This window comes from Pseudorasbora parva, chromosome 21, assembly GCF_024679245.1.
Source record: "Pseudorasbora parva isolate DD20220531a chromosome 21, ASM2467924v1, whole genome shotgun sequence".
Taxonomy (NCBI): domain Eukaryota; kingdom Metazoa; phylum Chordata; class Actinopteri; order Cypriniformes; family Gobionidae; genus Pseudorasbora; species Pseudorasbora parva.
The window spans coordinates 39,170,915-39,196,976 of NC_090192.1; the positions used below are offsets into that span (position 1 = coordinate 39,170,915).

Here is a 26,062-nt window from a genome sequence, read left to right on the forward strand (position 1 = left end):
TATAACAAACTTAAAACCATTTGTTTATTTTGTTTATTAAAATTTCAATAAAACATGTCTAATAAACTAAATTCAATAAATTATTATGAATTAGATTAACAACTTATTTTTTATCATTAATTCGTAAAATTTTTTAAAGAATAATAGAGTCAATATGTAGTAGACGGAGCAGCTCATTGACAGAGAGAACAAGCATATCATATATTCATATAGCAATGTTTTGTGCTTAAATGTTCACAGACCATGTCGCGATTTGATTTATTTCTAAGGCCTAAAGCTCTACATTTGAGTTTTTCGTTCATCCACCAGTTTGCGTGTATTACACCAATTCTACGTTATAATGTAAAGTTAATGTTCATGACTGGATTCCGGGATTCCCTCTGCGTCACAGAAATCTATCGGCCTAAGTTATAAACATACCTTTATTTGCACAGAGGGATGTGTGCCCTAACATATTCTATGTGTTTCTTCATTTGCATCCACATTTTGTGCACATTTGATATCCTCCAAGACAACACCACATTATTTTTTTCTATATCCAAAGTATTTCTATACTAGCCAAGGGTTCACGACGGCGTTTTGCTTTCACCTGGAGCTGTGTCCCAAAGTGAAGTGCGCGCACTTCGAAGGCCGCATTTGAAGTGCGATTACGTCATACCTGCACTACGAAGACTGTCCCAATGTGAAGGCTGCACCCTCTGAAGGCCACATTTGAAGTGCGATTACGTCATACCTGCACTACGAAGACTGTCCCAATGTGAAGGCTGCACCCTCTGAAGGCCACATTTGAAGTGCGATTACGTCACAGCGGCACTACGTAGGCTGTCCCAAAGTGAAAGCTGCACCTCTGAAGCGCTCTGAAGGCCGCATTTGAAGTGCGATTGCGTCACAGCGGTGCGACGAAGGCTGCCGCAATTCATGAGCGACTTCAAAATGCGCTCTTCGGTTCTCAGGCAAAGGAAGGGTACAGCAGATGGGACCTTCCCATAACTTCGCAGCCTTCCCTATCCCAGAATTCATAGCACACTGGTGACTACAGGATTTGACTGGTCCGCATTCCCGCGGCACTCGATCAGATTCCAGTTAAAGACGGTAGCGGTCGGTAACTCAAGTGTAGCCTGGGTAGGCTACTATTGAACACAACAGCGCAAGCGCTAGAAGTAAATAAAACGTTCAACGTTAGTGCATTCACACAGTTCCCAGTTCCCTGCCCTGAGCAAGATAAACTTTAATTTCCCAATTTTTAAATGCTATTTATTTCTCAACCATTATCTCAAGAAGAGGAATCAGTCCATTATCACCCTTTTCGCTGTTTCTTCCCCCCCCCCCCCCCCCCCCCCCCATACACTTTCTTTAAATAGCCTTCAAAATATAATCTGTGCGGGGCTGTATTTTCGTCCTGCTCCCGCTATTCCGCACCGCACGATCCGCTCGCGCAAAATTCACTCAGTGCTCACCCGCTATAAATTATTTTATTCCCGACCCGACTGATCCAGCTAAATTTAGATTTTGTTTCCAGATATCTTTTAAATTTCCCTTACAGAAAGAGAGACACTGGATAGGAATTGTACGTGCAATCATTTCTTTTTCTTACAGCCTGCTGTAGCCTATGTCAACACACTAAAACAAATATCACAGAAAAATAGGCTAAATCAAATGTGACATCTGTCACTCAGAATTATAAGAAAAAATACAAACAAACGAAAACTGCTGACTTAGATGCTAAAATAAAGTTTTTTTTTTTTAAAATATATATATGAATGAATGAATGAATGTTGACGACGGTCAACGAACATCGATCCTCCAAAGGCTGAATGCGTGGCCGACACAGAACAATTTAAATGGCTAGCTTATTATTTTTTATGCAAGTTATTTGTAAATTAAACGAACTGCTGTCTATTGTTCATTTTCGTTAACTTCAAACGTAGGCTAAATTAAAGAGAAGTGGTTTTTCTATAGCCTAGCTATTGTTTATTTTTGTAATGCACGTTATAATTTGGAGATACATTAAATGTTTATACATATATTTTCTTGTCATGTAATTTAAAATGTGTAAATGAAAATAAATTGGTCTATTAGCCTACGTAGGCTTTTTACAACTATAGCCTATTTATAGACCAATAAAATAACAAGTTTAACATTAGAAACAACAAATTTTTATTATCAGCCAAACCAGAAGAAAACACTTTTCTACACTTTCATTGCGCTGAGCGGGAGAAGCTGGAGCTGGACGGGATGGGGAATAATGCACAATAGAGACTCTGGTAAGGCCTGAGCGGGACATCATCTTCTGGGATGAGTGCATATTTCCACTGTCCGCAGCTCTGCGGGGCCGAATCGGTCGACGGCTGCATGGCATGCCATAAGAAATGCATCTGAGATGATGAGTTGAATAAAAATAAGTAGGCCTACTTAAAAAAAAAAAAACTTGGACGTATATAGGAAAATATATTGTAACAGTTACATTTAACATAAGAAATAAACTGTTAAATAATATTTGCAATTTGACAATATTTAACCGGCTACAGATTTACATGCTTATGGTCCAGCCCATCGTCGCAGGCTTTGAAGCATGTCAGAACCCAATAGAAAGCTCAAAAAAGTATATATATATATATATATATATATATATATATATATATATATATATATATATATATATATAAGTAGTAGTATATGCTCCATTTCTCTTTTTAAAACTCCTCACGAACGTCCGCTGTCAGTTGTCAGAACCTGCTCCATTAACGGCGCTTTGGTTCATTGTTGCCAAGTCTGGAATGGGGTTGCATTTAGGCTACTGTTGCTTTGGGGTGTTTGTAGCCTATAGTCCACAGGTTACGTTGTCTTTACTTAAGCAATATTTCTACTGCCCGCGCCCCGCATTTTGGGATATTTTGGCCCATTCTGGCCGTGATTCCGATACTTTTGAATAACAATTGGAGGGGTTTTATTATTCAGACCTGGCAACCCTGTCTCTCGGTTCGCCCTTCGTGCACTTCGTGCACTTTGAAGGCGTGGCCTGGTCTGGCCTTCGAAGTGCATGGCCTTCGAAGTGCGCACCCTTCACTTTGGGACACAGCTTGGGTCTGCGTCACTGACATACGTATCGTATGTCTTGTTCGTCTCCATCTGATATTTGCGCGCATGTTCTCTCCCGCGTCCCGCGCCCTCTATTCAATATTAGTCATTTCCGGATCGCGTTTTTTTTCCTCCCCTGTTTGCATAATGCATTAGTGATTTATTTTTACTCAGTAATGGATGTGGTTTAAAATGTAGCGAAGTACAATACTTTAATCAAAATGTACTTAAGTAAAAGTAAAATTACAGATTTTTAAAACTACTTAAAAAAGTAGAAGTACAAAAGCTACTCAATTACAGTAACGCGAGTAAATGTAATTCGTTACTTTCCACCTCTGGGAAAAACTTATTGACATAGTTTTCTGAAATGCAGCCGGAACCGATGCGAGACCATACGGGCCATGGCAAAAACAAAACAGCCCGTGATAAAGGCTGTGAGGTCCTGGAAAACTGTTGCACCTGACAAGGCAGCTAAAGTCTCGTCCATATGTGGCAGGGCAAGGAACAAGACAGTAAAGACACATTGACAATGACTATTGCATTGTACTATTGGAAAATGCATTGGGAAAAAGTCTCTGTTAAACTGCCTACTTGTCATTAAGGTAACACTTTACAATAATATAATTTTTTAAAGAATACAGGACTTTTAAAAAATAATTAATTGTACAGTTTAGCAGCAACTCTCGTTCCACACTCCTGTCCAGCTGTGGCGGTAATATAACAAATAGTTGTCAACTGCCAGTAAAAAAAAAAAAAGAGAGAGAGAGAAGAATATCACGTCCGATTGACGTTATATATACCGGTATTGTTGTTGTTGTTTTACCGACCAAACATTAGTGATGTGTGACTTCTGCTTTGGATTATGGTGTACAAGACAATTGTTTTGTTGAGTTTGATACGACGTGACTTCAGTGTTATTTTATTTTAATTTTGTCGCGATGGTCAGGACATGTGACCAAAGACGTGCATCCGGGGAATAGACGAAAGTTAAGTGCAGCGTTTCTGAGGCGCCGAAACTTTACTTTATAAAGTTTTAAATATTGATATTTTTCTTACACAAACGCATCAATTCGCTTCAGAAGTCCTTTATTAACCACCAGAGCCGTGTGGAACACTTTATTTGACGGACAGATGCATATGGACTTCAAAAACAGAGAAGCAATCACTGCCATTAAAGCTTGGAATTGCCCGGACTTTAGTTTGAGTAAACTGATTTTATTCGTCGTCTGAAAGAAGAATGTCATATACTCCTGGGATGACTTGAGGGTGAGTAAATCCTTGGCTAATTTTAATTTTGGTGTTAAAGTGGCTTTTTAGTGAACAAAAAAACAAAAACAAAATTAGACCAAAATCAATTCCCCATGAAGCTGTCCAAGGTAGCCTACACTCTTCAGAAAAAAGGCCAAATTACCATATAAAAAAAACTACACCTGCACTGGACAGTGTGACATGGTGCACATCTTTTCACCACTGGTCAGGAAGGAATAATCAGTCTGGATGATTTTTTTAAAACTTTATTGAGGAAGGCAGGATATTTCCTTGTAAGAAACAGTTATTAGCTAGAGGCAATTCCCACAGTAATCTTTTTGAGTATTTAAAACATGTATTAAATATTTTAAGTAATATTAAAAATCAAGAAAGCAGCAATTCAATCATTTATCCTTGTATCATACTAGACAGAATTTTATCATAGGTTTATTATTATGAGGTACAAATACAAGCCAAAGCAGAACAATTTATTTAAAAGTTCAGAGTCAATTGTTCCTAATCCATTGTACAGTGAAAAAATCAGATAGGATTAAAAAAAAATCGAAATGTATAATTAAAGAATTCAAAGGAAGTTATATGTTTAAACATACAACGCAGTGTATGCACTAAGGAGTGAAACCATCAAAATGATGACGGAACCACACAGCCCTGGTGCCCTGGACACTTGCACTTTTCCTGGGCTCTGTATGTCTGTGAAGGAGGACAAGACATGGTTCAGTGCATGGTAAAGTTGAAAAACAAATATGGCTTAAATCATACATAGTTGTGACATAAGTAAAAAGGGAAAATTAGGCATTAAGGTTACTAATTTGAATGTTTACCTAAGCTCCGTTCAGACCACACCAGAGGACCCATGGATATGGAAGCACTGTCATGGAAGTCCAGAGACCTGCCCTCTCTCTGCTGGTGTCCAGAGGCACAGTCCTAAAGATTGAAAAAGGATTACCAGAATCTGATGAGATTTTTACCCAGTTTACAAAAGTATCTTACTACTATAACTCTAGATGGCACAATCAGTTCCATTCCATTTTACCCGTTAGCTATAAAAGAAGAAGAAAAGAAATCAGAACTCACAGTTGAGCAGCGATTGCTTGACCGAAGGCAAAGGTGAACAGCACAGTGCAGGTAAAGCTTAGTGGAGTTTGCAGTGAAGATAAACATCCTGAAGGAGAAACGGCTGGATGTGGAGACGCCGTTCTGCAGCAGCTCCACTGTGTTGTCATCTGGATTGGGACACCTGAGAATATCAATAATGACAAATTCGTTCATTTGAATCATTCAATAAAAAAGTGATCTCCTGTAAATCATCATGCATTTGCATTCCATGTGCAAATGGAATATTGTGCTTTAGTTCTGAAATACTGAAAGACAAAGCATGTAATGCAATCCTAAAAGTGATATGAATATAATTTATTCAGTAAAAATGTTACATTGAGTTAAGGCTAAGCTTAAAGGAATTGGGGGGAAAGCAGAGCTTTACTCTGAACGGATGAGGTCCCAGCGGAGGCTGTAATCAGGATCATTCTCAGGTGTAGCCCAACACGTGTCCATCACCAGGGCAAACTGGCGGCTGTTGACCCCCTCAACACGAACTTCCACATGCATCTCCTGGTCGAGCTCTGCATCCACTCTACCAGTGAAGGGCCGGATAAACTCCTCATCCTGATATGGAATCATCCGGACCCGATATCTGCCTTCACCAGCGGGAAGAGTCTTGTGCACAATGCTGATGAAATAATAGATAGATCTGTGTTAAAACGTTTGTATTGTGTCTAAAATTCAGTTTTAGAAATAAACTATATATTCTTGATTTAAAGAATATTACCATATATTTATTTTTTTAATACATTTATTTTTCTGCTTAAAGGATTAGTTCACCCATTCTTTCAACTTTAGACGAAGATTTAATAATTTTGTCATATGGACTTTTTTGTACTTTTTAAAGCTTGTAAGTCCCCATATGGATTTACTGCATTGAAAGGTGTTTCTTGGAACTAGTGTTGTCACGATACCAAAATTATGACTTCGATACGATACCAGACTAAAATATCGATATATCGATACTAAATCGATACCACAGTAAAAAAAAAAAAAAAAAAGATAAGATGCTTAATATGACAACAGAACTTGTTATTATTCATTGTTATTTTTTACAAAAAATTAATGTGGCCAGCATGTTCCTTAGGGTTGGGCATCGTTTTGATTTGAACAATTATTGATCAATTACTATTTAAATTATCTCACAAATTTTTGCTATCTCAATGTATTTTTTACAATGGTGTAAATGTGTTGCAATAGCTTACACACAGCACAAGAAAGCTTGATTTCAAACGGTAAATTGAATTTAAAAAGACGAGTAAACAGTAATAAAATAAGAACAAATAAACAGATTACAAACAATAGCACAAATAAATGCAATAGAATAGAAGATACAAATTAAACAGACTGCTTTATTTTTTCAGGTAGGTCTAACATTCAGATAAGAAACTGAATAAAAAAAATGCATAGTAATTACATTTAAAACAACATTGGATAATGTTCTTTGTAAAAAATTCAATAGCGTATAGATGAAACTATTAAAGTTACACAAGTTGATCAGTCAAGAGCAGTTGATCGTTTGTCTTTTTGTAGTTTGAATAACAAATGACTGCGGTCCCTTTAAGACTAACGGACGCATGGCTATGTGTGTGTGCGCTTCAGATGTGAGCACGAAATCTGCGGGGACTAGTAGAATTAATTTATGTGCAATCCCGCGCGAAATTCAGACCGATCACACACTAACACACTGTCATGAGGAATAAGTCCAGCAGAACGTGCGTTCGCTGTGCTCAGATGTTAACCGGGCTGAGTGAGAATATGCCGGTGTGTGTCAACTCGCTGACGGTCAGAGAGAGCGCAGCTGATATCGATACTGTAAAAACTGAGAATCGTATCGTTTCAGATATTCCAGTATCGATACATATCGAAATATCGATATTTTTGACAACACTACTTGGAACAAATCAAGACATTAGCGATTGATACAAAATTCTGTGTTTTGGTGAACTACTCCTTTAATAAAGTAAATATCGCACCTCTCCAGTGAGTTGATCTCCACATTCATGGAAAGTTTTTGTGTTTGAGGATAAACACATTTGAAAGAAAGCTTCAGGATTTTCTCTCTGCTGATGAGACCTCCTGACCTCGGTGCCCCCAGAATAAAGTTATCATAGATGAAGTGGGTGCCGTTAGCCTGTGGACAGCAAATAAAACGTTTTGTAATTCATCCTAAATTGAATTCGATGGTATATAAATTGAAATTGACGGTATTAAAAGAAAAAAATATTAAAGCAGCACTCTAAACTGTATGATTATGTATGTGCCAAAAAGATGCATCAGTCAAATGAAATAATGGTGGGTGACTTATTAATTGTGGAGAATGGGGGTAAAAGTTCCAGTCTCTGGTGCACCCTTCCTGACTGAATCTCTCTAGCCCCTTTCACACTGCGATTCCGGCAAATACACGGATAATGCGACCCGGCATTTGTTCCCGGGCCGTTAGATTTGGTCCATTCACACTGCCAGCGAAATACCGTAATATGTGCGCTTTCACAAACAACGCTTAACGGTCCCGGATCGAGTTGACACGTGACATCCGGATGTGACGTATAACGGCGAGCGATCTCAGCTTCAGCGCGGATAGTAAGGAGCTCCGTGGTCTCGACTTGTGTCCAGTTTGCGCACATTTCTGTTTGTTTCATTTTAGTTTCTTTTGTATACGAACACTCTCTGCGTTTAAAACACCGACGAGCTCTTCTGGCACTGCAGGGTTGTATTATTGAAAAAACAAGCTCTAGGAGTCGCACGATAACTACGTACTCGTTCCGGCATTAGTTTTGGCTTTTGTTCACACAGCGCTCGTCCCGGATCGAACCCCGCAATGTTACTAGGTCCCCGACCCGGGTTCAGTTCGGTAATCTATTCCGGGACGTGGTTGCTTTCACACAGAAGGCGACCCGGCAATGTTCCGGTAATATTGCGGGTCCGACGTGCAGTGTGAAAGGGGCTATAGAGGCTTAACTTTGAGGGATGGTAGTACCCTATCCGTCTACAATGTCACCAAATCTAGTCCCAATCGGCTGGGGGCGCTACAGCGCTCAAAAGTACGCAATGGCTCATAACTCCCAAACTGTTTGTCGCAGAACTTCTCAGGTATTTTGGATATTTCTAAAAACCTACTTTTGCAAACTAATCCTTGTTTTTTTGTCCGATCGGAACCAAACCAGTTCAGAAAGGTACTCTGGAGTCTTGGTTTGCCAAAATGTTCGAAGTCTTTAGGGAGGGTCTTTTTGGGACATTCCCTTGGTTGTTAAAGATTCAGTACCCTTATAGACCTGCCTACAGACATCTCAAAGTCTAATATACCGCTTTTCCACAAGGCAGTTTGAGTGCTGATTTAGAGCCAGAGCCTAGTTTCAAAACAGTTATGTGTCTTTTGACATCGAAAGGACCAGCTCTGAACTAGGAAAAGTGGTTCTTAAAGGTGGAGTAAGCAATATTTCTAAGTCTTTTCTGAACGTTGTTGTTATTTGAAATCCACCCAAACAAACACACCCATTTCTTCATTGCTCCACCTCCAAAGTTTACTCTCCAATCCTAACTGCTCCGAGTCGGTTTTGAACCCTGATCACTGGCATGCGAGGCAGGTGCACTAACAAGGACGCTAAACAGTAACCATCACATTCTCTAGCAGTCATCAGCCTCTCACTAGCTGGCCTCAGTTACACACAAAATGCAAGAGTGGATGTCTAGTTATCATAACAGAAGCGCAACAAAATAATGCGTCACAAAAAATAAAGTTAAGATGATGAACAAATGACAGAAAGCTAAAAAAAAATTATCCTTAAACTTTTGAATCGCTTATGCGGTACTTTCTACGCAACGCCAATGCATCTCAAACAAGCCTGGTGTCACCCTAGTAATGCTGAGAAAAATGAGATGTATACGATGACGCAAGACCTGGCTCTGTGGTGGCTCTGTGGCCTGTGAAAAGGCAAACCGGTTCTTAGAAGGCTATTCAGTCGAATTAACTCTGAACCGTCAATAGCACTAGCTCTGAACTAGCACCTGGGTTGTGCTGGTGGGAAGGGGTGATGGAGATTCCCCAAGTGGTCAGATCAAACTGTTGGTTCAATCAGAAAGTACAAATATTTGGATGATGTATGTGATTATACATAGGTAAACCTACCGCAAGATTTGTACCACAGATGTGTTGATCATTATCATAATGGAATTCCACTCTGCCATTCCGGACCGTTCCTTTGCAGCGCGGATCATTGAGGTGTAAGACATCAGCTGGAAAACCAGCCTCAAAGAGCTGACAGCGAGACACAGACATGGAGCCAGAGCTGCTTTCACAGGTTTCTGAGAAATCTGAGAGGGAAAAGAAACAGCGAAAAGATTGTCATAACTATTTAAAAAGAAAAAGACAAGTAACTAGCGAAAAAATTATATTTCATATTTTTTTGTTGAATGATACCAACCAAAAGAGTCATTTTGTGATCTGGGATGGTCATCGTTACATAAACAGCCGTAAACACCATTTTTCTTCCCACATCTTTCATCCTCAGAGCAGTTGAGCTTAGAACAGCGATCTCTCACATCTAAGAGGAAAAGAACAGATGGATGAAATACAACACAAAGAGATGTTTACCCTGGTTTGTGGTCAAGTCCAAAATAGACAACTGGTGCTTAACTGCCTTTTCTCTAAAGGTTAACTTCCAGGCTACTTCAGCTACCTACATCTTTAGTAACACTGGTGACAAAATCACAATATATTCTGTGCTGACATATAATTTTGACTAACCACCCTACAGAATTTTTAATTTGCCTTTCTATTCATATTTCTGTAAAAATAGGATAGTAATCACTTCCTAGTGCTTCCATACTTCCCAACTACTACGACACCAAAGCTTACTATGTGCATTTAAAGCTCTACACCAAATAATTTTACCTCTCCATTGTTCCAGTATTGATTCTAGTTTTTCATGGGTTATAGAAGTTAATCACTTTAATCCTTCCCTTTTTGTTCCTTAATTCAATAACTATTACCTCTAATTCTTGTATTTTATCTAATCACCTTTAAACCTTATTTAATAAATATTGCACATCCTCCTCCATTTCCATTGAATCTATCTTTGCGGTACTAAACCCTTTAATAATGAAATCCATGTTAGGTTTGAAACCCCATCTCCTGAATGCATATGATATCTGGTTCCTTTACTAATGTTTCAATGTATCCCTTAAACTCATATCCATTTGCTAACAGACTTCTAGCATTCCAATGAATTAACAAAATTATGTTATGCTTTTAGACGCTGTATCTGCGCTCCCTTCTTCATGGTTAAGGTCAGGGTGTATCTTTTTCTATGATAAATCTTTCATGTTTAAGTCTTTAGCTGCTGCCTTAACTATGATTTTGATCTCTGTCTTTGTTTTTGCTTGTTCTGAACAGTTGATGACATAAATTTAGAAAAGCACTAACCTATCCATTGGTACTCCTGTATTGCCTTTATCTTCCTGCCCTGAACCCATTCCTGCTTCTATCCTATTTTGATTAAAGGTGCCCGCCTAGAATGATTTGAAACAATTTTGAACAAAATTGTTCTCTGATATCTACATAGAGGTAGCCTGACAAGCCAGACCCACATCAAGATGTTTGGTCTGGAAGCTCAATCTGAGGGGCGGGATAAACGGTTGTCTTTCAAACTCCCTCTGCACGCGATAGGATAGCGCTACACCAACCAGAGCAACGAAGGTGAAACAGCTTGATAGATTAAACATTCACCGGTCGGCTAAACTCCGAACACATCTTCCCTTTTTAAGAATGACTTCAGTGCCGTTCTTTGTTCTTTTCTCAGAGAAAAGCTCAACTCCAAGTCTTCCAGAGTCGCGGTCAAAGCTGATTCGAAAAACCGCCGCCGTTCGCCAGTTTCTGTGTTTACTAGAAGCACGCAAAAGCAACTCGGCCGTCGTCATTATGGCCCCGCCCGCCAACTCTATACACGACGTGATTGGCCCGTCCAGATTGTGAGGAATACAGCTCAGAAGGGTATTGAGAGTTCCTAGACGACACTTGCGGGGAGATTAAATTTGCTGCCGCTAGGGTGGGTCTAGATTTCTAGGCTAACATAGAGGGTATGTGGCTTATTTAAGGGCAAAACTTGTCCAGATACAGGTTTCCAGGTCCATTTACAACCCTATAAATTGTCCCTAGGATGTAATGCTCTGTTTTTGCCTTATTTGGAAGAGTCATGAATATTAATGTTAAGCTCTGCTCTGATTGGCTTATTTCAGCAGCTCACAGCAGTTCAGTGAAGCAGCTTGTGAGTCCTGACCACCCTGACAGAACACAGACAGACTGAAAAAACATCTCAAATGGAGATTGATAAAATGATTGAGATTGATAACTTGTTTATTGGTGTTTTCAGATCATCCGTGCGCCAGAAAGAGCTTGTGTTTGTGCAGAGACCAGATTTCAGTCATTTAAATCCCCCAAACAGAGCTTTTCAGTGAAAATCCAATCTGGCAACCATATGCACGCAAACCCTCTCTCTCGCACGGATGATCTGAAAACACCAATAAACAAGTAAGCTACATTTTATCAATCTCCATTTGAGATATTTGCTTAAAGTGTCATTCAGTCGGTGTTTAATTACATCCTTATATTATTACTAAATGAATGTCGTTTTAACTTGTATGTTGGAAAAGGTGACGTTTGTTAGAAGGATGGAGTGAACGATCTTTAAGCAACGTATCTACGGTTGTATTTTTGTAAAACAAAATAATAACCTTTGTCATTAGACATACTATTTAGTTTTGTATGGTACTTGGAGTTGCTCTGGTTGGTTGTAGCGCTATCCTATCGCGTGCAGAGGGAGTTTGAAAGACAACCGATTATCCCGCCCCTGAGATTGAGCTGTTAATGGTGAGTTTTCAGACCAAACATCTTGATGTGGGTCTGGCTTGTCAGGCTAACTTGCAACTTGACTTTAAGAAGAATACTTTTAAAACTTGATTTGCAAGTGGTGGGCACATAGCCCGTCTCTGCCCTCCTACTATACTTCGCTCAATTTTAATTTTCCTTCAGTACTCCATCTGGGACTGCAGTGAATTCATGTAAAGCTTTTAACAGCAAGACTTCAAGAGAACATGTTTAATATAAATACAAAGAGATGCTCATGAGAGTTTTTAGAAGAGTCAAGACCATATTTACCAGTAGTTGTGATTGTTGGAGTAATGGATTCAGTGGATGAGATTATCTCTGTTGTTGTAGACATTGAGATGGACTGATTTGAGGCTTCTGGTATTAGAAACATTTGATTTCAACATTAATAATTTTCACACAAAAAAATCCAGAAAAATAAATTACTTGAGCACAAATGAGTAAATGCTCACCTGCACAGTAAGCTCCACAAAGTACTGGTTTGACAAACTCATAAACATAGTAATTTCCTGGACAGGCTTTGACTCTTATAGAGTGGGATGTGTGAGAACAGCAGTAACCATATGCAGAGGCACAGACCTGACGGGTGACCACTCCATCTTCCAGCTGTGGGTGAGATCCGTTGAGCCACAGTGGGTAGCTAGTGCCACACATGCCGTAATTAACACATGATTCTGGCATCTGAGCATTTAGACCATTGTAGAACAGCCTGTACCAGCCCTTCCAGTCCACATTATAATCACACTTTTCTAAGTTATAACGATCAGTGGCCCTCCAAGACTCATTCAGACTGGTATAGTTGTAGCAGGGGTCAACACTTGGGGTGATGAAAGATACTTGTGAAAAAAAGATTAAAGAGAACATTATATATTGCAGATAAACATGTCAAATATGAAGAATAATGAATGTACCTGCACAATATACAGGAGCTGGGATTGCAAGAGCCGGCCTGGTAAATTTGTAGACATAATAATTTCCAGGACAAGCTTTGACTTGGATTGGGTTGGATCTGTAGCGACGGCACTGACTATATCGAGAGCCGTAGATTTCACGAGTAACAACTCCATCTTCTAGTCGAGGATGAGAGCCACCAAGCCACAGAGAACTATAACCTCCACATAACATGTAAGTCGCACACCACTCAGGCATCTGAGCACTTGATCCATTAATGAAGAGACGATACCAGCCATCCCATTCTACACGAGTGTCATCATGACCAGGCATAGATGTAGATCTATACACAGTCCAGTAATTGAGTGTGCTTCTCCAGTAGTTGTCGAGAATGCTGTATTTATTGCATGGGTCGTAATCTGTTAGCGAGAGATGATGAGAGTAAAATAACAAGTTATAATTCAATGAGGAACATCACAAGTGCAAATCTAAATCAGTCAATAACCATACTATTCTTAAATCATTCAAACACAAAAGAGAAAAAATAGCAATTTTTTGGTAACACTACAATACGGGTGCACTAATATACATTAATTCATGCTTAACTAATGCACAGATGATCATGAGTTAATGTATGAATCATGAAGAACTAAATCATTTATTAACTGCATCAGCTACTAATGAAGATATATGATGAATAGATTAAGTAATCATTAAATTATCATTAGTTAAATGTGTCATATTGTATTTATTCCCTTATAACTTATATTAACTAATAGTGTAAATTCATATGTTAATTACCATAACAGGTCAAAGGCATGCATTTAAATGTCCAGTTTGCTTTAATTAATGATTTACAAAGGTTTCATTATGTTATGACTTTACTTGTTGAGGCATATCACTATTAACAAATTGTTAAGTAAATGTCATTGGGGTTATGAGTTTTGAATTTATTTTGAATTAGTTAATAGTTGTGCCACAACAAGTAAACATGCAAGTAAAGTCATAACATAATAAACCTTTGTAAATAATTAGCTATGATTAATTAAAGCAGACAACTGGAAGTTGAAATGCATGGCTTTGACCGATTGTGGTAATTAACACATTCATTTACATTATTAATATAATATGTTATTAGGGAATTGATGTCATATTTAATTCATATAATCAATTCATATAATACTTAATCTATTAATCATATAGAATGTCCATTAGTTGCTCATGTAGCAATGAGTCATACATTAAAGGGGCGGTGAAATGCTGTTTCATGCATACTGAGCTTTTTACACTGTTAAAGACTTGGATTCCCATCCTAAACATAGACAAAGTTTCAAAAACTAATGTTGGACGTTTGACGGAGTATTTCTGTGTTAAAAATACTCCTTCCGGTTTCTCACAAGTTTCGGAGAGTTTTTTTCGAGTATGGCTCTGGTTGACGTTAATAGAGCGGAAGGTCCTTGTATGGGCCGTACGGGCTCTTCTCCCGGTAGGGTGCGCGCGCGAGACTAGAGCGAGAGAGGAAATGCATGCCCATAAACACTCTCAGCTGCAGATCCAGTCGATCCAGGCGCCGCGCTCCACTTTATTCCTATGGGTGACGTCGAGCGACTTCAACGCTTCAGCACAGCATTCTGGGAAGGCAGCGCTGCATTTGACCCGATTTGAACGCAGAAATGACGGGAAGCTTCACAACATCGCTTCAGGATCTCCACCGTTCACTGCTGTCAGGACTTTACCAAATCATACCAAAGAAGTGTGTTTTTGACAGAGCGGTCCTGCTTTGGAAGCAGCCGGTGAGTAAAACTGCTTCAAATGTCTGTGCTGTCGGCTATCGTCGCGTGAGTAAACATCAGTAAACGACACGATCGCGTGCTTCGTCATTCAAATGCGCTAACGGTTACTCTATTGTTGTTCTCTGTATAACGTTACACTAGTCTGACGTGCAAAACCGTTTTTGCTACTGCTAAGGTTTAGTCACATACAATAGTCCATAAACCGAATCGTCCTCATAAACTGCGAGTAAAGACACAAATGTTGACAGGCCACTAAATACAGTCCATACCACAGAGACGGACGTCCTGCTGCTGCTGTTACTCCTGTTCAATTAATTTCGGCCTCCGAATGATTCTGGATCATATATCTATTAGCTGAGATCGATAGCCATGGGCTTCTCCACGCTTGAGGACGTCACCGCTTTGTGCGCTCATCATTCTTTAGCTCCGCCCACACGATACGCCTCCAGCCGCTCATTTTTTTCCGGAAAGACTCGGTACAGCCTATATTTCTTTTATAAATATAATAAAACTAAAGACTTTTCGGAGATATGAAGGATGTAGTACTACTCTATAGGTACTCAAGATTGACATGAGATTGACTGAAACTGAGTGTTTCACCCCCCCTTTAACTTGTTATCTGTGAGCATGAATTAATGCATATTAATGCACCCGTATTGTAAAGTGTTACCAAATGTTTCTATTGAGATCATTTTTATTAACATTCATATATTATTTACAACTTACTCCAGGTGATAGTGGATCCAGTAAATATATATGGACTCACAGTGGAAACTGGCTGTGAAATAGTGCTGACATCTAAAAAGATGGAAATTCATATCATAAGAGAAATCATTTTAAAAAAGTTTGAAAGACTAAAAAGAAATGAGAAGACCACATTACCTGTGCAGTATCCTGAACACCTATATTTTTGTTTTACAAGTTCATAGACATAGTAATTGCCTGGGCACGCTTTCACTCTGATGGGTTGTGTCTTGTAATAACTGCAATCCCAGTAATAAGGCCCTCCACAGACCTCCCTGATCACCACTCCATCCTCTATCTGAGGGTTAGAACCGTTGAGCCACAGGTTGATCAGTGTGTTACATCTGAATAAACTAACATTGGTCTCTGGCATCCGGATGTCCATTCCATTGTAGAAGAGCCGGTACCAGCCATTCCAGGAGAAATGTTCATCACAAATGTGATCTCCACTTTCATTGTTGGCTCTCCAGGGACGATCCAGAGACTCATAGTTGTAGCAGGGATCACTGCTGATGTTCTGGAAAGCAACTGTCATGGAGATTGCAAAAGAACTGTTAATGTTTAATTTCTACTAGTAATACATTTTCTAAAAGTACAAAAAGTAAAAGTCAGTCTGAACAAAAACATCTGCTTTAATGGTCTTATTTGGAAGGGTCATGAATATTAATGTTGAGCTCTGCTCTGATTGGCTTATTTCAGCAACTCACACAAGTTCAGTTATTCAGCGAAGTGGCTTGAGAGTCCTGACAGAACACCGACTGAATGACACTTTAAGCAAATCTCAAATGGAGATTGCTAAAATGCAGGTTACTTGTTTATGGGTGTTTTCAGATCATCCGCGCACGTGCATATGGTTGCCAGATTGCACGTTTAGCATAGTATATACCCGATAGTATCATAGACCGTAAAAAATATGGACGACACAACTTCATCCGTTTCCGCTGACCAGAGTTGAAGCTTTCAGACGCCCCGCACGACGCTGACATCTTGGAACCAGAGTCTGCGTGTAACGGAGGCCAGCTAGTAGAAGTTGCTGTGCGAGTAAACCTCACTCCTCTGACTTCAAGAGACGCTCTAGCGACTGAGGCTAGAGGTTGCAGCCTTTAGCCTCCTTGTTAGAGCGTCCGACTCTCATGCCGGTGGACCCGGGTTCGAGTCCCGGTCCGAGCAGTAGGGGTTACATTGGTGCCGTGACCCGGATGGGAGTGAGGTTTAGGGGGGTGAGTGTAACGGAGGCCAGCTAGTAGAAGTTGCTGTGCGAGTAAACCTCACTCCTCTGACTTCAAGAGACGCTCTAGCGACTGAGGCTAGAGGTTGCAGCCTTTAGCCTCCTTGTTAGAGCGTCCGACTCTCATGCTGGTGGACCCGGGTTCGAGTCCCGGTCCGAGCAGTAGGGGTTACATGCGCAGTAGAGAGCAGGAAGTAGAGCACTATTTTGTAATACAAAATAATAACCTTTGTCATTAGACACACTATTTAGTTTTGTATGGTACTTGGTGTTTCCTGTTGTTACTGTACTAGCATCTTGCGTCATCTAGACAATGCGGTCTCTCTAAGAAACTTTCCATTTAATCAGGAATTGTTTAAACAGCTAGTCAATAAGTGGATAAATCACTACTTACTGCTTGCAGGAATACAGTTTCCCCTTAAGATGCTGAGCGAAGCTTGCTTGAAAAGGGCCGAACAAACAAACGATTTGTTGTGGTATCCGATTATAATAAACCTCAACTATGACTGCTGACATATGACAACAGTCCCTGCACAGGCTAAACATGATGTGTCATGAGAGTTGCCGTTTTTGCTATCCTCGAGTGACGCTGCAGTCCTGATGATTCGGCTCCGTGACGTCAGTTCCGCCTGACAATGCACATGTTTGGACAGGCGCAAATGTTAGGGGCGTGCATATAAATGATCCCCAATGCTTGCGTCACATTTGGCCTTATGTTGAGAATCAGTTTTTTTCCGTGGTGTTTTGGATTTAGGAGATTTACATAAGAAGTAGGAGGCAATGATGTTTGAGACTTAGGCCCCGTCCACACGGAGACGCGTTTAGCTGTATACGTATAAATTTTGTACCGTATCAGCGTTTCGTCCGCACGGATCCGGCGTTTTGAAGCATGAATCCGATATTTTTCTAAACCGGGTCCCAAAGCGGATAAATCTGAAAACGGTCATCTTCCGTCTTTGTGTGTACAGCGAATCCGTATATTTTCTGAAACGGTGATGTTATCACACTACGTCCAGCACGGTGATGAGTTTAAGGGATACAACTACGGGCACTGGGCATGCGCACATCAATATTGCGTCATTTAATGACCGTATCTGCATTACTGTAAGGGTATGCTTTGGGTTGGGGTAGGTGTAGGCATTTATAAAACACATCTGTTAAGTAGCAAAAGACTGAATCGTTCTAAATGGTTCGCATCTCAAATCAGTGTTAATTTAAAGTTAATTTAAGTTACTCACTTTCTGACATGAGTGACAGTCCCTCCAAATAGAAATAAACTAATATCTTGAATTATATGTTGTAACTCTAACCGTTCACTGAACTGAGACATGTTTTGCTGATAGTACTGATGAACTCATGAGCAGCTGATACTGAGCATGTGCAAATAACTGAACTAGCAGTGGTCCTCAGATCAGCAGGACAGATCCGAAAACCGCTTCTCTCGGACACGTTCGATACTGAGAACCACCAGCCGTTGAGCAGAGCCTCTTCATACACACTCAATACACTTCTGAGCTGTAAATGCCAAACTCTGTTCGGACCAATCACATTGTGTGTAGAGTCGGTGGGCGGGGCTTAAAATAATGACGGCCGGGTTGCGCTTGCGTGCTTCTAGTAAACACAGAAACTGGCGAACAACGATCTTTCGAATCAGCTTTGACCGCGACTCTGGAAGACTTCTATGAGAAAAGAACAAAGAACGGCACTGAAGTCATTCTTAAGAAGGGAAGATGTGTTCGGAGTTTTGCCGACCGGATACGGAGAAAGTTTAAACTTTCAACTAGCTCTGCTTCACCTTCGTTGCTCTGGTTGGTTGTAGCGCTATCCAATTGCGTGCACGACGTGCAGAGGGAGTTTGAAAGAAGACCGTTTATCGGCTTTAATCTCAGCCCCTGAGATTGAGCTGTCAATGGTGAGTTTTCAGACCAAACATCTTGATGCGGGTCTGGCTTGTCAGGTTAACTTGCAACTTGACTTTTACTTTTAAAACTTGATTTGCAAGTGGTGGGCACATAGCCTGTCTCTGCCCTCCTACATACTTCCGCTCAATTTTAATTTTCCTTCAGTACTCCATCTGGGACTGCAGTGAATTCATGTAAAGCTATTAACAGGAATATTAATATAAATACAAAGAGATGCTCATGAGAGTTTATAGAAGAGTCAAGACCATATTTACCAGTAGTTGTGATTGTTGGAGTAATGGATTCAGTGGATGAGATTATCTCTGTTGTTGTAGACACTGAGATGGACTGATTTGAGGCTTCTGGTATTAGAAACATTTTATTTCAACATTAATAATTTTCACACACAAAAAAACAGAAAAATAAATTACTTGAGCGCAAATGAGTACATGCTCACCTGCACAGTAAGCAGCACAAAACCTTGGCTTGACAAACTCATAAACATAGTAATTTCCTGGACAGGCTTTGACTCTTATAGGGTGGGATGTGCGAGAACAGCAGCCATTCCATGAGGAGACACAGACCTGACGGGTGACCACTCCATCTTCCAGCTGTGGGTGAGATCCGTTGAGCCACAGTGGGGAACTAGTGCCACACATGCTTTGATTAACACATGATTCTGGCATCTGAGCATTTAGACCATTGTAGAACAGCCTGTACCAGCCCTTCCAGTCCACATTATAATCACACATGCCTAAGTTATAATGGTCAGGGGCCCTCCAAGACTCATTCAGACTGGTATATTTGTGGCAGGGGTCGACACTTGGGGTGATGAAAGGTACTTGTGAAAAAAAGATTAAAGAGAACATTATATATTGCAGATCTAATATATTTTTAATAAAATTTGAATATAAATCAATATAATTCATGAAAAACATAAAGATGTTATAAAGAATGTATATAACGATGAATGAATGTACCTGCACAATATACAGGAGCTGGGATTGAAAGAGCCGGCCTGGTAAATTTGTAGACATAATAGTTTCCTGGACAAGCTTTGACTTGGATTGGGTTGGATCTGTAGCGACTGCACTGATCATCATGGGAGCCGTAGATTTCACGAGTAACAACTCCATCTTCTAGCCGAGGATGAGAGCCACCAAGCCACAGAGAACTATAACCTCCACATGACATGTAAGTCACACACCACTCAGGCATCTGAGCACTTGATCCATTCATGAAGAGTCGATACCAGCCATCCCATTCTACACGAGTGTCATCATGACCAAACATAGAACCATACACAGTCCAGTAATTGAGTGTGCTTCTCCAGTAGTTGTCGAGAATGTTGTTTTTATTGCACGGGTCGTAATCTGTTAGTGAGAAATGATGAGAGTAAAATAGACTAGTTATATTTCAATGAGGAACATCACAAGTGCAAATCTGAATCACTCAATAATTATAAACATCTTAAATCATTCATACACAAAAGAGAGAGGGAAAAAAATTGGTAACCCTTTACAATATGGGTGCACTAATATACATTAATTCATGCTTTACTAATGCACAGATATTCATGAGTTAATATATGAATCATGGAGAACTAAATAATGTATTAATGATAACTGTATCAAGCAACTATTCATAGTACACAAGAACAGGTGCAGACATTAAAGTTTCTTTAAGCTTTTGAAAAAGCGCTTTCTTGAGACTGGTCCCATGTTCATGATGCAGTCCCTTTTAATAGGTCAAACAGCGGTCCGCCAACTGTCGCCATGTCTGGAATGGAGCGTCCCGTGTAGTTTAGCATCCCCAGGACCCGTTTCCGTTCACTCACATTTCGTGGGGCTTGCAGCTCTGAGATAGCTCTTACTATCTCTGGGTCAGGCCTGACTCCTCTCTCGTCTATGACATGTACAAGGAAATAAAGCTCCTTCTGTCTGAAGATACACTTCTCTTTGTTGAGCTTAAGCTCTGTGCTCTAGATCCTCTCCAGAACACGCCTCGGATGCTCGTCGTGCTGTTCTTGGGTTTCGCCATGAACGATTTGATCATCCATGTAGACCACAACTCCCTCTAATCCTCCTAGTAGTGTTCCTTTTGCTCTGAAATATTTCTGGCGCTATGCTAATCCAAAATGGTAAGCGCTTAAAACCATACCTAGCAAAAGGCGTTATGAAAGTAGTGAGAAGACTGCTCTCACTATGTAGGGGAATTTGCCAAAAGCCACCCAGATAGCAAGCATGTTTGGGCCACATGTGGGTATTATCTGGCACATATGGCCCAGATATGGCATGGCTGAACAGATATGGGCCAGAATGTGACCATATTTGTTTTGCCATAACTTTAAAATGTGAAATGTTCTCTTAGTTCACAACTCATTTTGAGGTATATGGCCCAGATAACAATGTACACACAAGGGCCATATGTGTTTGAGCTATGGCACAAATTGAGAAAGGCTGACTTGTGGTAAACCTTTGGATTAAATATGGAAAAACACAGGACACCTGAAATCAAGCGCAGCTGACATCCGAGGTCTCACACCTCAGGTGGTTGCATCTCATTAATGGAATGAATCTGACTGATACGGCACCATTTTCTCATCTGCTCTCATGAGTGTTCTTTCACATATCTTCAGGTAAGTTTTGGCATTTCAAAGTCTTTTTAAAGTTATTTTGTGCAGCATTATGTATTTGTTTGAGGAGAGTGTCGAATTAGCCTCAGTTGAGTGTATTTACCATTTCAATCCCATGTGTAATGCAGAAGACAGTCACCGAACGAGTCATTGATTGATGATTTAAAACTCCGGACTAGTTTTCTTACATGCGTCCGTTTTTAACTCGCCTCAACTATTGTACAGTCTGACATTTATGACAGTTTTGATCTTACAGTGTGACATGGCTTACAGCACTGATTATGTTTGTACAGCCTGACATGGAACAATCGTGAAGGACTATAATAAATCTAAAAGTGTACACCCGGGTTAAGTTTTGTTGCGGTCGCAACAAAGTTAGTTCGTTTTTAGTTTAACATTTATTTTATCATAATTATGCAGACCTAGCTTCCGGGTTGTATTGCTGTTAACATTATATAAATATAACTTTTTATTGCAGGTGCAGTTGGTTGAAACAACGCCAGTCCCAGCAACACACTTCCAACACTGATTAGTGTCACAATTCACTAGACATGTGCCGATTTTCGATAATGCGATTTATCACGATAATGAATATGCACGATATTGTTATCGTGGGCACTTTAAAATATCGTAAATAATAATTTATTAACAATTTATAATTTTTTTATAATGCACTCAAGAATACTTTGCCCATCAACCGTATAAATGCTCAACACCGCTGTATTCTGCGTCAAAGGGACACGCTCAGATATAAACAAGCCCAACACATGACTGAACCGGTGAAGGAGACGCGCTGCTGAAGTGCCGCTCAGTGACAGCAGAGGGCGCTGATGAACTGCAGAATGCGGCTGTTACCCCGGGAACCAGCAAACAAACAAAAACCACGTGTAGTTTTTAAAACATCCATTCGTTTTTGTAATCTCAATGTTGTTCATCACAGCACCATATACTTAATACTTAAAGACTTAATAGGCTATTTATTTTCAAATTTAAACATTTTTATGTTTTAATCTGGACTACAACCCTAATAATTAGAACTGTTCTAATTATTTGTTATTGTTCAGTATAACTTCGAGATACGACTTCATTAGTTAACATGTTAATTCATTATTACCAAACTGACAATGAAAAATACTTATAAAGAATGAATCATTCTATGTTAATTTCTTAGTTACTGTTTATTAACATTAAATTCAAAATAACTTTTTTAATGGACCAAAGATAAAACTAACAATGATCAGTATTTCTTAACTAACATTAACAAAAACATTATACTTTCTGTACCAAATGTAGCTATTGCTCAATCTTAGTTAATCCATTAACTAATGAGCCCTTATTGTAATTTGTAAGCCTACCTGTTGTTCTTTATAGCCTAATTCTTTTGCACTTTAATCTGTTTGAAATTTTTACTTTTACAGCTCTGAAAAAAATCAAGAGACCACTTAACATTGATTTCTCAATGAGGGGTCTCTTAATTTTTTTCCAGAGCTGTATATATTTTTGGTGCATTATTGTATTTAAACATTCAGTTATTTTTGTTCTTACAAAAATAGTTCTTAAAGCTGTTATGCTATGGCAACACTTTTTTTGCAACTTATTTAAATATCGTGATAATATCGTATATCGTGATAAAACGTCATCAATTAATCGCAGCATGAAAAATTGATATTGGCACATGCCTACAATTCACCAGTGTGAGTGCCCGTGCTCACCACCAGAGGGCACTCCAATCCAGACTGTAATTCTATCATAAACTACATTACCCATTATCCTTTGCCTGGACTCATTAGCACTGACTGTTTACACCTGTGTCTTATTATTCTGTTTTCCACCTGGTTATCTGTTATTCACTGTGAAGTCTTGTTTTGTGTACACTGCATTTCTGATACACACTTGAAATTTGGTGTCACACTTTGAATGTTATTTAAATTAATATAAATGGTTTCCGATTAACTGTAAATATTTGTCAAAAGTAAATTATTGAATACATTTTTGTTGTTGAGTGTTGTATTTACCATGGAGTTAATAAGACTTTTACATAATGCTCAAAGTTGCATGTGGACCACATAAGGGTCATTAGATTTTAACAAAACTCAGCCATACTAAATTCCATATAAGGCCCACATAAAGGCCACATACATTTGTATTGTTTGGCTCACATTTGGTGGAGTTATGGCACTTCTTTGGCTGTGCTGTGGTAAAGAAGAAGTGGGCCAGATCTGGGTCGGCAAACACAAACTAATCTGGGCCAACAAACACAAACTAATCTGGGCCACATCTAAACTGTTTATCTGGGCCAAAGGAAATTTGCTGACTGGGCACTCGTGGCGTCCAAGGATGAGAATATTTTGGGCCTGGCGAGTTTGGCAAGAATTTCATCAGTCGTGGGTAGGATGAACTGTTCTCTTTTTACAATTTCTTTGAGTCTATGCAGATGCGCACTTTCCCGTTAGGTTTCATCACTGGTACAAATGGTGCGCACCAGTCTGTTGGTTGCGTTTTCTTTGCAATGACTCCGTTGTCCTCTATTCGTTGGAGTTCGGCCTGAAGTAATGGTAATGGCACTCTTTTCGCCTTGTTGACTGCGTATGGCTTTACATTCTCTTTTAGATTTATTTTAACTGGTTCAGTTCTCATTGTTCCCTGTTGACCGAATGCTGCGCTAATTTGCTTGATTCTTTTAACTAAGCCCATCTCTACTGCTTGTTCTCTGCTTAGCAAATTGTTCACGCTGTCACCCTCCATGACGTGAATTGTGAACTTGAACTTTTTATCTTTGCACTCCATGGTTGTTTCAAATTGTCCCAAACAATTTATCCTTCCACCTGGGCTATCATATTTCACATGTGTCTGACTCAGCTTCACTTTACTTCCAAGCGAGTTAAAAGTCTATTCATTCATAACAGTCACGTCAGCTCCAGTATACATTTAACATTTTTCATTGTCAAATCTTGAGTTGTCATGGTTAATGAATTCATCGTCTCGTTCTGTCTGTGTTGTGTGGTGTTGTTGGAGGCTTGGTCACTGATTACTCATCACCGATCACTCTCACCAGCTGCACCTCATTACCGGGCCCATATATTCCTGTGTCTCACTCAGTCTTGTGTCAGATTGTTGCAGTGTGTCGTGTGGGTTTCCTGTGTGTTTTGTGTTCATCGTGGGATTGCTTTGCTCCGGTTCCGGTTCCAGCCGACCATGTCTGCCCGTTGCCTCCCTGCTTTACGCAGGAACATCTAGTGCCCTGCCGTCTCCCCTTCTTGGACTGGGCTGCCTTATGAGACATTACTGTTATGATCGACCGTGTGTATTGAGAGTAATAAATCATTGTTCATTCACAATTGGATTCTTCTGTTCTTTTCTACCAGCACACACGACAGAACGATCTGAGCCATCGTGGATCCAGCGAAGATGGCTGAATTACAGGAATATCTGACTGCCAACAGTCAATGTATGGAGCTGCAGGAGGAGCATGTCACCGCTAACGCCCGGGCCGTGCAGGCACTTGTGAAGCAGGTGTCTGAGCTAACGACTCAAATCAAACAACTGACTGCCAGCGGTGTGGGAGAACGATCATCAATGCTGCTCTTCGTTCCAGGCACTCTCAGCGGAACTCAGATAGGTCTTTGACTGTGCTGCAACGGGTCGCGAGGCGGCCAGTAAACTCTCAGACTTACGCCAAGGCAAGCATCTGGTGTCGGAATACATGATTCAGTTTCGGACATTGGCCGCTGAGAGTAAATGGAACGAAGAAGCACAGTGGGACAGGTTCCTGCATTGGCTGGCTGACTGGGTCCAACGGGAGATCTACGCCCTGGAACTTCCCAACAGCCTCAATGATCTGATGAATTTAGCGCTCCGGGTGGATTCCAGATTGGAGATGTGAGACCGGCGCACCCTCATCAGAGAACCTCCTGAGCCCTTTGAGTTCCTGGTGAGAGACACAGTCAGCCCTTCCACCGATCCCGAGCCCATGCAGGTGAGTCGAGCTCTGCTTTCCCGACAAGACAGAGAGCGCCGAAAAGCTATGGAACGGTGTATGTACTGTGGTGCGGCATTTCCTCAATTGTTGTCTAATAAAAGATCAAGCCCGACAGTAGAGAGGAGGCTACAGTCGGGTGGAGCGTCATTGAGGAAATCCTCGTCCGCAACTCTCTTGCCGGGAAGAGTGCAATGGGCAGACCGGTCACACTGCTGCCAAGTATTCGTGGACTCCGGAGCAGAGGGTAATTTTATGGACCGTTCACTGGCCACCAAGCTCCAGATCCCCATGCACCCCCTCAGCACTCCTATTGCTGTGCACACACTAAATGGACAGACACTCCCCACCATCACACACACCATGGACTCTGTCACACTCACATCACGGGCAACCACACAGAGACAATCACCTTTTTCATCACTGACACACGCCTAATGCCCATCGTCCTCGGGACGCAGTTTGGTATCTGCTTGGAGTAATCAGTGCTATGCCAGTTGTCTTATGTCTGCCTGTAATTCTGTGTCTAGTTCTGCGTTACAGGAAGAGGCGGTGAATTTGTC

General features: G+C 40.3%; 1 protein-coding gene across 1 annotated transcript; it reads right to left on the minus strand.

The window, feature by feature from the left end:
* Window positions 1-4,339: 4,339 nt before the first annotated feature.
* Window positions 4,340-16,314, minus strand: LOC137055853 (pancreatic secretory granule membrane major glycoprotein GP2-like). The gene is made up of 12 exons (XM_067429751.1): window positions 15,898-16,314; window positions 15,742-15,813; window positions 13,243-13,641; window positions 12,784-13,167; window positions 12,602-12,688; window positions 9,870-9,989; window positions 9,575-9,759; window positions 7,422-7,579; window positions 5,828-6,073; window positions 5,422-5,584; window positions 5,169-5,271; window positions 4,340-5,037 (listed from the first exon to the last, which is right to left on the minus strand). The coding sequence occupies exons 1-12, from the start codon at window positions 16,292-16,294 to the stop codon at window positions 4,928-4,930; spliced, it is 2,424 nt and encodes an 807-aa protein (XP_067285852.1). The 5' UTR covers window positions 16,295-16,314; the 3' UTR covers window positions 4,340-4,927.
* Between the last annotated feature and the right edge of the window lie 9,748 nt (window positions 16,315-26,062).